At 41.2% G+C, this 13,367-nt stretch overlaps 1 protein-coding gene across 1 annotated transcript; it reads left to right on the top strand.

Annotated features, from left to right (window-relative positions):
- Positions 1-2,550: 2,550 nt before the first annotated feature.
- On the top strand, positions 2,551-12,586 carry rgs18 (regulator of G protein signaling 18). The gene is made up of 5 exons (XM_083781908.1): positions 2,551-2,673; positions 3,189-3,290; positions 3,767-3,828; positions 7,669-7,835; positions 11,996-12,586. The coding sequence occupies exons 1-5, from the start codon at positions 2,558-2,560 to the stop codon at positions 12,242-12,244; spliced, it is 696 nt and encodes a 231-aa protein (XP_083638034.1). The 5' UTR covers positions 2,551-2,557; the 3' UTR covers positions 12,245-12,586.
- The last annotated feature ends 781 nt before the right edge of the window (positions 12,587-13,367 follow it).

Here is a 13,367-nt window from a genome sequence, read left to right as displayed (position 1 = left end):
TATTCATTACAATGCATTCCACTTCTCTCTATCTCAGCGCTGCTGTGTCTCTGGCTTCACCACGTCCGTTTCAATGTGCTCGTATGGCGGTTAGGGGTGCATGGGGCGATTAACCCATTCTGACCTGAGATCAGATTCATACGAGGTTTCCGCCGGACACACACTGGTCTGATGAACCCATTCTGACCTGAGATCAGATTCTAAAAATGTCAGTCGCTCTTCGATTTTTCAAAAATAGCAGACCTACAAGCTCGTATCGCGCCACTCGGTGGCGCGATATGAGCTTGTAGATCTGCTATTTTTCAATAGCTAAAGCATAACATGATGCCAACACCAAAATGGGTGCCCGTCAGAATGGGTTAAGGGTTTTGATGGTGTGAGAAATAATCACGGTTTCACGATTATCACAGCTATTATGCGTATATGATTCATTCCACAGAATATGGATGTATTGATGTATTTTTCTTTCAAAACAAATATTGCAGCAGCCAAATAGTAGGCCTAAGCAAAAATGTATAAAAGTACAATTTGGAAGTAATTAAAAGCTCCATCTTTACACATCCATGTAGGTTGCGTGAACTCTGTCTGCAAGGCTCTTCAACTGTATAAGAAAATAGTATTCAAATTCAGCTATTTCTTTTGGACATGAGTAGAGAATTAAGTACCGTATACCTTCCCTATACAGCGGTGGCAAACGGCAGAAAATAACCGAGATCTATACAAGCTGACAGAGGTGTCACCCTGCAGATTGGCTATTTTCTGTGGTGCAACACCGCCGTACAAGGGAGGATAAATTAAGCCGCAAATTAGCTTGTGCTGCGACTGAGAGGAATCTTGGACTAACGCTGTGGCCCATGGATCAAGCTCCCACTGCCATATAGAAACTACACATTTTAATGCTATTTTATGTTTCGTGTTCAAGCCGATCGTATATACTGTTGCCTAGTTGTGTGACAGATTGCCAATAACACAATAGAAGTAGAGAGACCACCTCACCCACTGCAGATGTAGGTTGTATTAACGTACCTTTGTACTCCATACAGATTGGTTTATGTAACTGTTATATTCACTAAAACGGTTAAAACATTCTGAACGGGCACCCATTTTGGTGTTGGCATCATGTTATGCTTTAGCTATTTAAAAATAGCAGATCTACAAGCTCATATCGCGCCACCGAGTGGCGCGATACGAGCTTGTAGGTCTGCTATTTTTTGAAAAATCGAAGAACGACTGACATTTTTTAGAATCTGATCTCAGGTCAGAATGGGTTAATCAGACCAGTGTGTGTCCAGTGGAAACCTTGTATGAATCTGATCTCAGGTCAGTTAACGTACCTTTGTACTCCATACAGATTGGTTATGTAACTGTTATATTCACTAAAAACGGTTAAAACAGTGGTTCTCTATAGGATCCCCTGCAGGGGACCTTGAAGAGGTTCCAGGGTGTCTCCAGCCAAATTGGTTTATCCCATTCTGACCTGAGATCAGATTCATACGAGGTTTCCGCCGGACACACACTGGTCTGATGAACCCATTCTGACCTGAGATCAGATTCTAAAAATGTCAGTCGTTCTTCGATTTTTCAAAAAATAGCAGACCTACAAGCTCGTATCGCGCCACTCGGTGGCGCGATATGAGCTTGTAGATCTGCTATTTTTCAATAGCTAAAGCATAACATGATGCCAACACCAAAATGGGTGCCCGTTCAGAATGGGTTATATAGCATCACATACTTTGGCTATTCAAAAATAGCCCAGAAGGACAATAAAGATTTTTTTTAATATCTGAAAGTTTTCAACACAAATCTTCCTCTGGGGTCCCTGGCACAAAATGTTTTTTCAGATGAGGATCCACCACAGCCAAAGTTTGAGAACCACACTGTGTGTTAGGTTTGAACGTGGCACCAGGTCGTTATAACGTTCAAACCTCCAATACCCGCAACGCCTATCTGGAAATGGATGAAGCTGAATTTCTTTTGAAACCCCCCCCCCAAAAGCTATACACAGTCAACAGGATGTTTAAAACCTGGGAGGGAGGTGTGTGTACTGTATGTGTGTGTGTGTGTGGTGAGGGGAGATGGGGGGGGGGGGGGGGGTTCTCTGTCACTGATGCTTCACACTAAGTGGTTTCCCCATGACAGGAAGTTGACAGAACGCTGGCGGAGCTCATATGTGAAACGTGCAGCTTATATGAAAGATGAGGCTGCTTGATGGGTTAACCCATTCTGGGCGGGCACCCATTTTGGTGTCAGCATCACGTTATGCTTTAGCTATTTAAAAACAGCAGATCTACAAGCTCATATCGCGCCACCGAGTGGCGCGATACGAGCTTGTAGGTCTGCTATTTTTTGAAAAATCGAAGAACGACTGACATTTTTAGAATCTGATCTCAGGTCAGAATGGGTTCATCAGACCAGTGTGTGTCCGGCGGAAACCTTCGTATGAATCTGATCTCTGGTCAGAATGGGTTAAGACCTTCTACAGTGGCATTTGTGGTCTCCCTTCACGTAAGCAGAACAAAAGAGAGAGAGAGAGAGAGAGAGAGAGAGAGAGAGAAGCATGGAGGTATTTCTATTTCCTCAATTTAACTTTTTGGCTCCAAAAGAGGAAGCATTTCCAGAGCTCAGTTCAGAGGACTTGCTGCACAAAACGAGAATGAAAGACGATACGACCAGGTATGATTTCCAAGCTTGAATGATTTTCAAATAGTTTTCTGTGATATTAATACTGTAAGTGTTTCTGTGAGTTGAAGGAGAAGGGTAATCAGCCAAGTACTCTCATTGCACTGCATTTCTGCAATATAAAGATATTCAGCAATGGCTATGTCTGAAAGTAACTTCGTTATTCTTGTCTAAGCGGCCATATAATCTCAAATCAAATCATAACCTTACAGTGCTGTGTCTGTACGTTTCTGTGTCTCCTGTGGAAAGTCAAAAGTGGAAAGTCATTTGAGGTGATTTATTTGCTGCACCTCTCTGGGGGTCTGTTATTTATCAACACAGTGCTTCTCCTGGATGACCTTTTTTAAGGGGAAGCTAAGAGTGGCTTATTTTGAAGGTTGCCACTTTATAAATGTCTTCCACCAAACTGGAAATTCTTTAACAGCCTATTGATTGACTTGCGCTGTGGTGGAGACAGGCCTGCACATGCACTGTGGAAAGCTTAATGTTCCGTTTCCATTGGGTTACAGGCTCAAAGCTGACAGGAAGAACCGACTCAGCCTGTTCCTTACTAAGTCAGGCTCTCATGAAAACATCAGTCCAGTTAAAACCACAAAAACAGCATCCAACAAGTGAGTCAACATTCAACTTTTCTTTTATGTACTCGCAGTCAGTGATGGAAAGTAGTTACTCAAGGACTTTTCTCAAGTACGGTTACTTTAGTGCAATTTTGAGGTACTTCATTTTTCTATACTTTATACTTGTACTCCACTACATCTGAGAGTCAAATATTGTACTTGATCCCTATTTTATACTTTGTATTTCAAGTACTTTTACTATTGGTATATTAAGTATATTTTGATGCCAATACTTTGCCAGTACTTTTACTCAAGTAACATTTTGGATACAGGACTTTTACTACTAGTATTTCTACATTGTAGTATTGATACCTTTGTACCAAACCAGTGTTGTTTTTCTGCCAGTTAACTGTCATTACCCTATAGCTAAACTCCATGAATCACTGCACACTGCAGGAAAAGGGAATTAAAAGTTGTTTGCAGGGATGTCTTTGGGGACGGACTCACAAAATCTCTTTGGCTTTTTGCAGTATCTCACCGGAGGCAGCTTTGACATGGAGCGACTCCTTTGAAGAACTGCTAAAAGATTCAGGTTAGATTGAAGCCCCCAAATCTCTCCATTTGCTGTGTCACACACTAGTTGTCCGGAGCGGTTTGCTTCCCTGTCAAGCATTCTATATCATTTGCAATGGAAGCTGCTGGTTTGTTATGTGCTGATGGGGGATGTTTAAGCTAGGGAACAAACAGTACGAGTTTCACTACATCTTTGTATAGTAGACGGAACACAGAAGCTCTTCAACTTCCTCATATATCTGTGTTTAGCATCATCGTTGCCACATTTTTACTTTTGGAGACTTGGTTATGGGGGGAAGGTGAGAACATTTTAAACAGTGATTCAGTGAAAATAGCCGATATGCAAGCTCACAAGATGTCGTGACCTGATACGTTGCGAGCTTGTAGATCAGCACACCCCTATTTTTTTATATTATTGAAAGTATAAATTAGGGTTAAATCTAGCTGTCTAGGAGTCTCAACAACATGCTCCAAAAACAAGACAACTATTCACCTTTTTCTTACAGCCCATAGTGCATTGCGTTTGTGTGTGCATAAGTTCCTCTTTCTCTTGCTGTGTTGCCAGTTTTGAAAGAGAAACAAGTGGCCAGGTCTATGAAAACAAGCACAAATTAAACTAGCTGATCTACAAGCTCACAGACACATTATGAGGTTGTACATCCGTTATTTAAAAACACATTGAGAATAAATCAAAATACTTTGAATATTTTTTTTAAACATTTTAATAAAAGAAATACATGTCTGTGGACAATTACATATTAATCTGGGATTCCTTGATGTGATGAAATGTGGAAGCAAGCCCAAATAAGCAACTACTATACACTTAGTTTAGAGTGTATAGTGACTTTGAAGGAAGCAAAGCACACACACAAGGAGCCCCAGTACGTTGGCGGGGAAAAACGTGGATAGCTGCATGGATGCACTGGGGTGTGCACATTATTCAATGAAATCTGCATACACCCTACAGTGGTTCTCAAACCCTTTCATGTCAAAGTTGATAAAGGTTTTCAAAATGTAAATGTTAAAGTGGGGTTAAACTGTTCCTTTTAGCCGGGGACCCCTGAAACCCCAAGGATCCCTGAACTATATAAAAGAAAACGTGCAGTCGTCTGCCTGGCAAAGTTCGATTTTCCACTTCTTTGGATTCCTACATCCTTGAGCACATTTCCAATATTCAGTGAGAACCTGTCTGATGAACCAAACCATTTGACATTTTACCTTAATTACTCTATAATTCTCCCTCTTTCTATTCTCTCTGAACAGTGAACATTCATCCATGCGCTCTTTATCATACCGACGCGTGCATGCACTATTATTCTCCCAAGCAAACTTCCTCGACTTCCCCTATCATTTTTAGTAAACCTCTTATACACTTTCATACACTTTTATTCTTACGGGGTTTTGTCTTTCCGCTATTTATCGAAACTATAAACTCTTTAATTAAACTTACTTCTACTTTGTTTTACTCTCCTGTACGGCTGTAATTAGCCAACATTTATCTTAAAAGGGCTTCAAATATCCCTCCACAGAGACCCTGTGAGATTATTTCACTGTGGTAGAACAATAGCTGACAGCATGTTAAATTATAGCAGCTCTGTGTGTGTAGTATGTGAGGCAGTTGAAAGGGTGCCTATAGAATCTATAGCTTGTTATGACTCAGTGCAGTCTGTCTGTCTGTCTACAAGAATATTGTATTTAAATGTAAATACTTAAACCCCATACAGTACTGTATATCATTGACTAGAGTTGCCGCAGCCCAGTCTAAAATTGTTCCGTCTTTATTTCCCTCTACATCAAATCTCTTCGTCTAAAATAGCCAATCTGCACAATGTGTCACCATTTTGCGGAAGGTTGGCCCCCAGAATTGGGACGCTATAGGGTTGATGTGGGTAATTAGACTAGGATAAACCTCTTGAGATGCATTACATTATGTTTTCAAGGCGGTCCTCTTGCAGTGCTGATCAACACACCATAGACTATAGCAGGGGTCTGCAACCTTTTCGACATAAAGTGCCGTGTCTTTATTTTCTTGATAGTCAGCGTGCCATATCGTCATTACATTTAATTATGACACCACATTCAAATTATATATTTCCATCCCATTTTGATTGTTCATACACACATAGCAACCTTACATTTTTCTCCTTCTTTAATCTTTTTTCTTTCACATCAGCATATATGATTTTTAGACTAAATTTGTATCTGTACCACTGTCTCCCCAGTCAGAGTTCAATGAATGTGAGTTTAAATGAATATAGAATTATGTGCAGGATGTAATTTGTATACAGATGTGAGTGGACTTAATTTAACTTTAAACCTTTTTATATACATTTAAATTTAAAAGAAAAATCATCTCTCTCACACTTGTGCCAGTGTGCCAGTGACCACCCTCTGCTGTGCCAATGTTGGCACCCGTGCCTAAGGTTGCCTACCCCTGGACTATAGAGCAGTGTCTCCCAAGCAATGGCTCAGGACCCATTTTTTTATGAGCAGAGAGTAGGGCTCCATTTTCATCACCGCTAAACCCCTTATCCCTATAAACTTATTTGCCTTTTTTATTTTTTTACTATTTTGAAAACCATTTTTGTTAATAGTTCAACTAGCCAATCTACATTGACACGTTGTGAGCTTGGGTTTAGCGGTGACGAAAATGGAGCCCTAAATATCAATATATAGAGTACACACAGTGTTGTGATCTTGTAGATCGGCTATTTTCACAATGTTGGCCTCTTTCTTACATAACATTTGACAATTTTGTTATTAAAAAGATCTTAAAACTCATTAAATTGTAACTTTTCAAATGTGCAGACCCTGTATACACTATACGGTATATGTTTGTTTGTTTATTGTTGAGTGAGAAAACAATATTGCACATTAAAGTGGTAGTTCACTATGGATATAGTTCCCTATGGAGACAAAGGAGAGACGTCTCCAATAGGGAACCACTGTTGGTCATCAAATGATTGGCTTAGCAAAAACAAAAAAAATATCCATGAATTCAAGATCCCATGTGGTGAGTAGCCTAATCGATAGAAAAAAAAAAAAGTCGTTTTGGGGGTGAACTATCCCTGTAAGCTAATCATCTGGGGGTCCCCAACATAATTTGGTGATCCCCCCCTGGGAACCACTGGTCTATATCTTTAAAGGACAACTTTAGTTTTTTTCAACCAAGGTTCATGTTTTAGGTTGTTATTAGAGAAACTAAAAGGTGAGTGTTATTTTTCTTTCATTTGCTGCATTCTTTTGTTTTGGGGATTTTTGCAGTTTTTGACAGGGGGGCGGGGGCATTCGAGCATGGGGCTAAATATGTATTTTTTTACAAAATATTATGGCGATTTATTATTTTGTTATTTACTATAGTCCTACTAAACCCCAAGAAATTACATCAGACCACAAAAGATCACAGGATCTATTGAATGTGACAAACTGACATATTGAGCCTATACACACAGTATAAGCCTTCCCCCAGTAGGCTACCTTCACATTCAGTAGTTCTTGTGATCTGCTGTTGCCAGATGTAATTTCCTGGCGTTTATTAGGACTATAGTAAACCATGAAAAAAGAAATCACCGTAAAATTATGTAAAAAAGTACATATTTAGCCCCATGCTCGAATGCCCCCGCCCCCCTGTCAAAAAGAGCTAAAATCCCTAAAACAAAAGAAAGCAGCAAATGAAAAAAAAAATAAGACTCATCTTTTACTTTCTCTAATAACCACCTAAAACATGAACCTTGGTTGAAAAAAACTAAAGTTGTCCTTTAATAGACAGTGTCATGATTGTGAACTAGTGAAATCCACATCGCGGAAGTGTTGAAAAACGTGATGTTTTATCTCTCTTCCCTTTCTCTGTCCGGTCTAGATGGCGTGGAGACCTTCTCTCAGTTCCTCCGCACAGAGTTCAGCGAGGAGAACATTGAGTTCTGGCTGGCCTGTGAAGAGTTCAAGAGCATCGACGCGGAAACCAAGCTGCTCTCCAAAGCCAAGCAGATGTACGCCGTCTTCATCGAAGCCAACTCCCCCAAGGAGGTACAATACAGTATGAGTGTCACAAATAATGAGGTTCACACGGTTGATGTGACAACATGACAAGTTAGTTAATAATGGTTTGTTGACCAATCTTTATGGTAGAGTACAGTATATCAATACAAAATAACTAGTAAGTCTGCGGTGGCTGTGGTCTCCTTAATTAATCTTGAGATATGGTGTTGGGTTAGGATATCTACTGATTGATAAAGTTATTTGAAGCAGACAGCGGACTGGACTGGACTAGATATGGCACCGCCTTCATGTATTTCGGATATCTATCTAAAACTTTAAACAATCTCTGTTTCTCTGAGTGAGTGAGTGAGTGAGTGAGTGAGTGAGTGAGTGAGTGAGTGAGTGAGTGAGTGAGTGAGTGAGCAGACCAGTGTATCTCGGGGAACTAACCAATGTACTTCAAATGTCATACAGTATGTATTCCCCCAATTGATACGATTTTGTTTCATCTCCAGGACTCCAATCTACGCTGAACAATCCTCAATTTTCATTTAACTCTTGAGATTATATTTCGTCCCATTTGTATGCTCTCGGAGTTATAGAGACCCATATTTGGTCCATTTGGTTCCTAATGCAAACATTTAGAAGGAGACCTATTAGAACCCCCTCAAGGACCCCACTTTGAGAACCACTAACACCACCACTGTGGTTGTAGTTGGTCTCCCTGCTCCTCTATCCCATTCTGACCTGAGATCAGATTCATACGAGGTTTCCGCCAGACACACACTGACACACACTGGTCGTTCTTAGATTTTTCAAAAAATAGCAGACCTACAAGCTCGTATCGCGCCACTCGGTGGCGCGATATGAGCTTGTAGATCTGCTATTTTTCAATAGCTAAAGCATAACATGATGCCGACACCAAAATGGGTGCCCGTTCAGAATGGGCTATTGTAGGACCACTGCTGGTTGACAAGTGGTATTGCATGAAGCTCAACATCACACCCTCTGCTCAAATAGACTTTCTGTATTAGCTCAACACAGGCAGGGAGGGCACCCGGGTTCAGAACCAGGGTATACGACATAAAGGTTACAGATTACATCGTTAATATTGAAGAACTAATGTAAAATGGATGTTAATAGTAATGTATAAGTAATGATTAGCTGAGTACAGCGCGGTTCAATCAATTTAGCAGGAGTGCCGAAAAAGAACCACGACGGTCATTTTGATACTCAGAGAGATCACATAACACAGAGGGTTTCAATTTGTATAGTCCTGATAAATGATGACCATTATCCAGGGTGACAGTCATGGGACTATGCTGAGCACACGGCCAGGATAGTACATGGAAGGCTGTTGCATAAGTAATATTGATTATATAAGTTTAAAAAAGGGGGCAGATAACTGCACTATAGCTACTGAAGGCAGGGCTCTATTTGTCGTGGCGTGGTCAGTGAAGTATTTAAATGATGTGTTATTGTCTGGAGGTGGAACAACAGAGGTTGTGGATGAGTTGTATGGTCATTAACCACCAGCAGGCTGACCTTTCATGCTTTAATCCATTCTGACCGGGCACCCATTTTGGTGTCGGCATCATGTTGTGCTTTAGCTATTGAAAAATAGCAGATCTACAAGCTCATATCGCGCCACCGAGTGGCGCGATACGAGCTTGTAGGTCTGCTATTTTTGAAAAATCGAAGACACTTTTAGAATCTGATCTCAGGTCAGAATGGGTTAATAATTGTTTATTGTTTATTGAATGGATCCCCATTAGCTGACGCCGTGGCGACAGCTAGTCTTCCTGGGGTCCATATAAAATACATACAAAAAATACATACGGTAATTACAAATACATTCAACGAAGGTAAATTCATGAAAATACATAATAACAATTTATTCTATCAAATTAATTGCAACATAATGAGAATAACATTATGGTCACGTGGTCAGCTGTAGCAAGTGTTCCTTTAAAGCATATTTGAAAGATAATTTATGTTGTGTTATATTAATGTGAGGTGGTAACATGTTCCAAAATGATATTGATCGATACATAACTGTTTGTTTAAGGAGGTTCGGTTAATAATGAAACTGTCAGGATGTAATAGACATTTTTAGAATCTGATCTCAGGTCAGAATGGTTTAATCCATATACGGTACTGTGTGTGGCACGACGGTTGCGCTCGCCGCTAACAGCCCCTCGACAAGCATACTGTACGTCCGCTATTTTTGGCTTAGCGGTCATGGGAAGTGTAGACCAATATGGTTCTCAAGGTGGGGTCCGCGGGGACCCGTGGAAGGGGTCCTGTATTAGTTTCCAGTGGGTAGCATAACCCAGCTAAACGAGGAACAGACACCTTTTTCCCCATTTGGGATTTTGACCTCGAAAATAGCTGATCTACAAGTTCACAATGCGATGTGACACATTGTGGAAGGCGAGTCAAGTTTATTTGCGTCGCTCTTTTCAGCAACAAGGCAATTCAATGTGCATATGGAACATCAAGCTAAAATAAACACATTCTAAGGGGACATTTGAATCCAGTAAAAAGTGTTAAAGTCTTCTCTTATGATTTCGCACAAAATAGTTCAAATGGGGGTGTTGGTGGTGGGGGGTTAAGGGTCAGTTGGAGAACCACTGGCGTAGGCTACTCTGGTCTTGGTCACTCTGGTCTTGGTCAAAGTGTGAGGCGAGTCATTTCGTTTGCAGTTTCTGCAAACGAATTATATCATATTTGAACTGGGGACGGACCCCCCCCCCCACACACACACACACACACACACGCACACACACACACACACACACACACACACACATACAGTACATACACAAACACCCCCCCCCTGTTGAGAACCAGTGCACTAGAGTAGGCTACTGAGCAAGTGCTCTCAGGGTCTCTCAGAGAGGTAACCGTTGGACCACAGGTTGGTTTTGCAGAACGTGGCTGCAGAAGTGGAAGTACATTCTCTCAGCCAGCCACCCACGCATGTGAATATGAAAAAAGCACAATAGCAACATATTATTACAGTGACATGAAAGCGCATGCCAGCTCAAGTGATTTCCAAGAAGATCAAAATGCAAATGACAGTAAAATTGTAGATTATACAGACTTCCACAGAGGGGAGGGGGTAGTGGCTTTGAATAAACATGAATATCTCATCACTGCATTGCCGCTTTGAATATATTTTGGTGCTGTCGGCTATTTAAATAGCTTCCCTGATGCTAATGTTTTATAGGGCCGATCTTTGAATTAAATGAAATTAAAAAAAATTTATTGATTGATCTGTGATTTGTTGGATTAGTTCAGTTGATAATGAATTGGATGTTATTTTATAGATTTAATTGTTTGATATTGCATGCCCATCATTGCCCAAAATGCTTTAGTTTCTGAGAATTCTTTCTGGAGCACAAGGTGTACTCAAACCATGGCTACCATTGATACTGTCGACATTTCTGCAAAACTAGGCAGTTAATTTAACCGTTTCACACTGTTGCTAGTTGATATTACAATCAAAGGGGAACCAAGTCCTCGAGGGTACATGAGTTTGCTGCCATCTAAAGGTTAAAAATCATCTCAAGTTCTAGACTGAAAGATATATTCAGTGATTTCACTTAATTCAAATATCACTTATTTTTTGTTTTGTAGTGATAATCCTCCCTACTATAGAGTGTGCTGGCCATATAAGGAGTTCCTCCCTGTCCCCAGTTAACCCCTGGGGGTCAAAAAACCTTTGGTTTCGTTTTTGACTCTCTATCCTGATTGGACGAAAGGCTGGGTCCCACAGCCAAAAACGAAACCTAAGGTTTTTTGAGTGAAATCACTGAATATACCTTGAACTTTGTCATGTACAGTATACTGTGATGTAAAGCAAAACAGCTGCAGCTAATGAAATGATTAATAATTGGTGTGTAAGTGTAAGGTGTGCCAATGTGATCATGTCAAACCTCATTGACACCAATTTCAGCCTGTAGGTGTTTCTTTAGATGGCAGCAAATATTGGTGCTAAAGTGGCCTATAGGACTATTGCGTTTTAGCTTTGTAAACACCCCATGTACCCTGATCACTAGAGCATAGATGCAATAACTTCCACGTTGAATAAATAAATAAATGCCTACATTCTGTCAGATATAATCAGTAACTGGATCTTTCTCTGCGTCGTCGTCGTATAGTTGTGACCTTTGATTGCGTTGTCCTCTCTCTCTCACCATCAGGTGAACATCGACCACTGCACCAAGGTGGCCATCCAGAAAAACATGGGCCAGCCCACGAGCAGCTGCTTCGACAGCGCCCAGAGCAAAGTGTACGGCCTGATGAAGAAGGACTGCTACCCCAGGTTCCTCAAGTCTGACCTGTATCTGCGCCTCACCAGCCAGAGGAGGGCGGCGGGGGCCACCATGATGCGCAGGAGGTCGCGCTCCTGCGTGTTCAACGAGAGAGGGGAGGAGACGTCCGGCCGATAGTAGAGAGGCAGCTTTTTGCTGTCATAATAATAAATGGGTCTGGAAAGGCTGAAGGCTGTGTTGGCAGCCATGTAAGCATTTTTTCTAAAACTATACTAACAATGTAAGAAGTAAAGGTGGGTGACCACCACTTACTCTAATGCAAAAAAAAACATTGTATGCCTTCAAATATGCAAACATGCGTTTTCTAGGTGCACAAACACACACAAAAGACTTAAACATAATCGGACTACTTGAAGCTTGATATTAAAGTGTAATTAATTAATAGATTTCTATTTCAACCAATCTGTATGGTATAGGTAGAGTATGTTCCCATTCTGACCGGGCACCCATTTTGGTGTTGGCATCATGTTATGCTTTAGCTATTGAAAAATAGCAGATCTACAAGCTCATATCGCGCCACCGAGTGGCGCGATACGAGCTTGTAGGTCTGCTATTTTTGAAAAAAATCGAAGAACGACTGACATTTTTAGAATCTGATCTCAGGTCAGAATGGGTTCGTCAGACCAGCGTGTGTCCAGTGGAAACCTCGTATGAATCTGATCTCAGGTCAGAATTGGTTAATATAGCACATCTGCAGTGGTTGGAGATACCATACTCTTCCACTGAGGCCATGAGACACTGACAGTGTCGCTGATGCGCGTCAAGAAACCCTTCTGCGTTGCTCTGACTCACCTTGGATGGCGTGTACCGTGTACCTGCCACGCGTCAATGCATGCCGGTGTCGCGTGCCAAAAATAGCCGATCTACAAGCGATCTATGACACCTTGTGCAATATGCACCCTTAATACCTTGCCGCAGTTTTAATTGCAAGGACTCCCATAACATAACTCTGAGCATGTACAAATTGAACCCAAATGTGTTACAGTGTGTCCTTTGGGAAGCCCCCCTCAAGGAACCCTGGGGGTCCCTGAACCCCACATTGAGAACCACTAGCCTTACTTAACACACGGTCCATGTGAGAACACTTATACCGTGGCTGGGTTCAAAAAGGTCGTCTGAAACCAGCTGCCTCGACTCCCAGCCCAGCGATAAGAGCTGAATAGAGCATTAATCTTTGTGATGTGTGTTTCAGCACTTAATATGATACCCCATTAAAATAGATTCATGATTATGTGAACGG

Source organism: Protomyctophum parallelum (genome assembly GCF_964188405.1).
Source record: "Protomyctophum parallelum genome assembly, chromosome: 14".
Taxonomy (NCBI): Eukaryota; Metazoa; Chordata; class Actinopteri; order Myctophiformes; family Myctophidae; genus Protomyctophum; species Protomyctophum parallelum.
The sequence above is the reverse complement of the archived record's forward strand: the minus strand, read 5'-3'. Positions and strand labels throughout refer to the sequence as shown.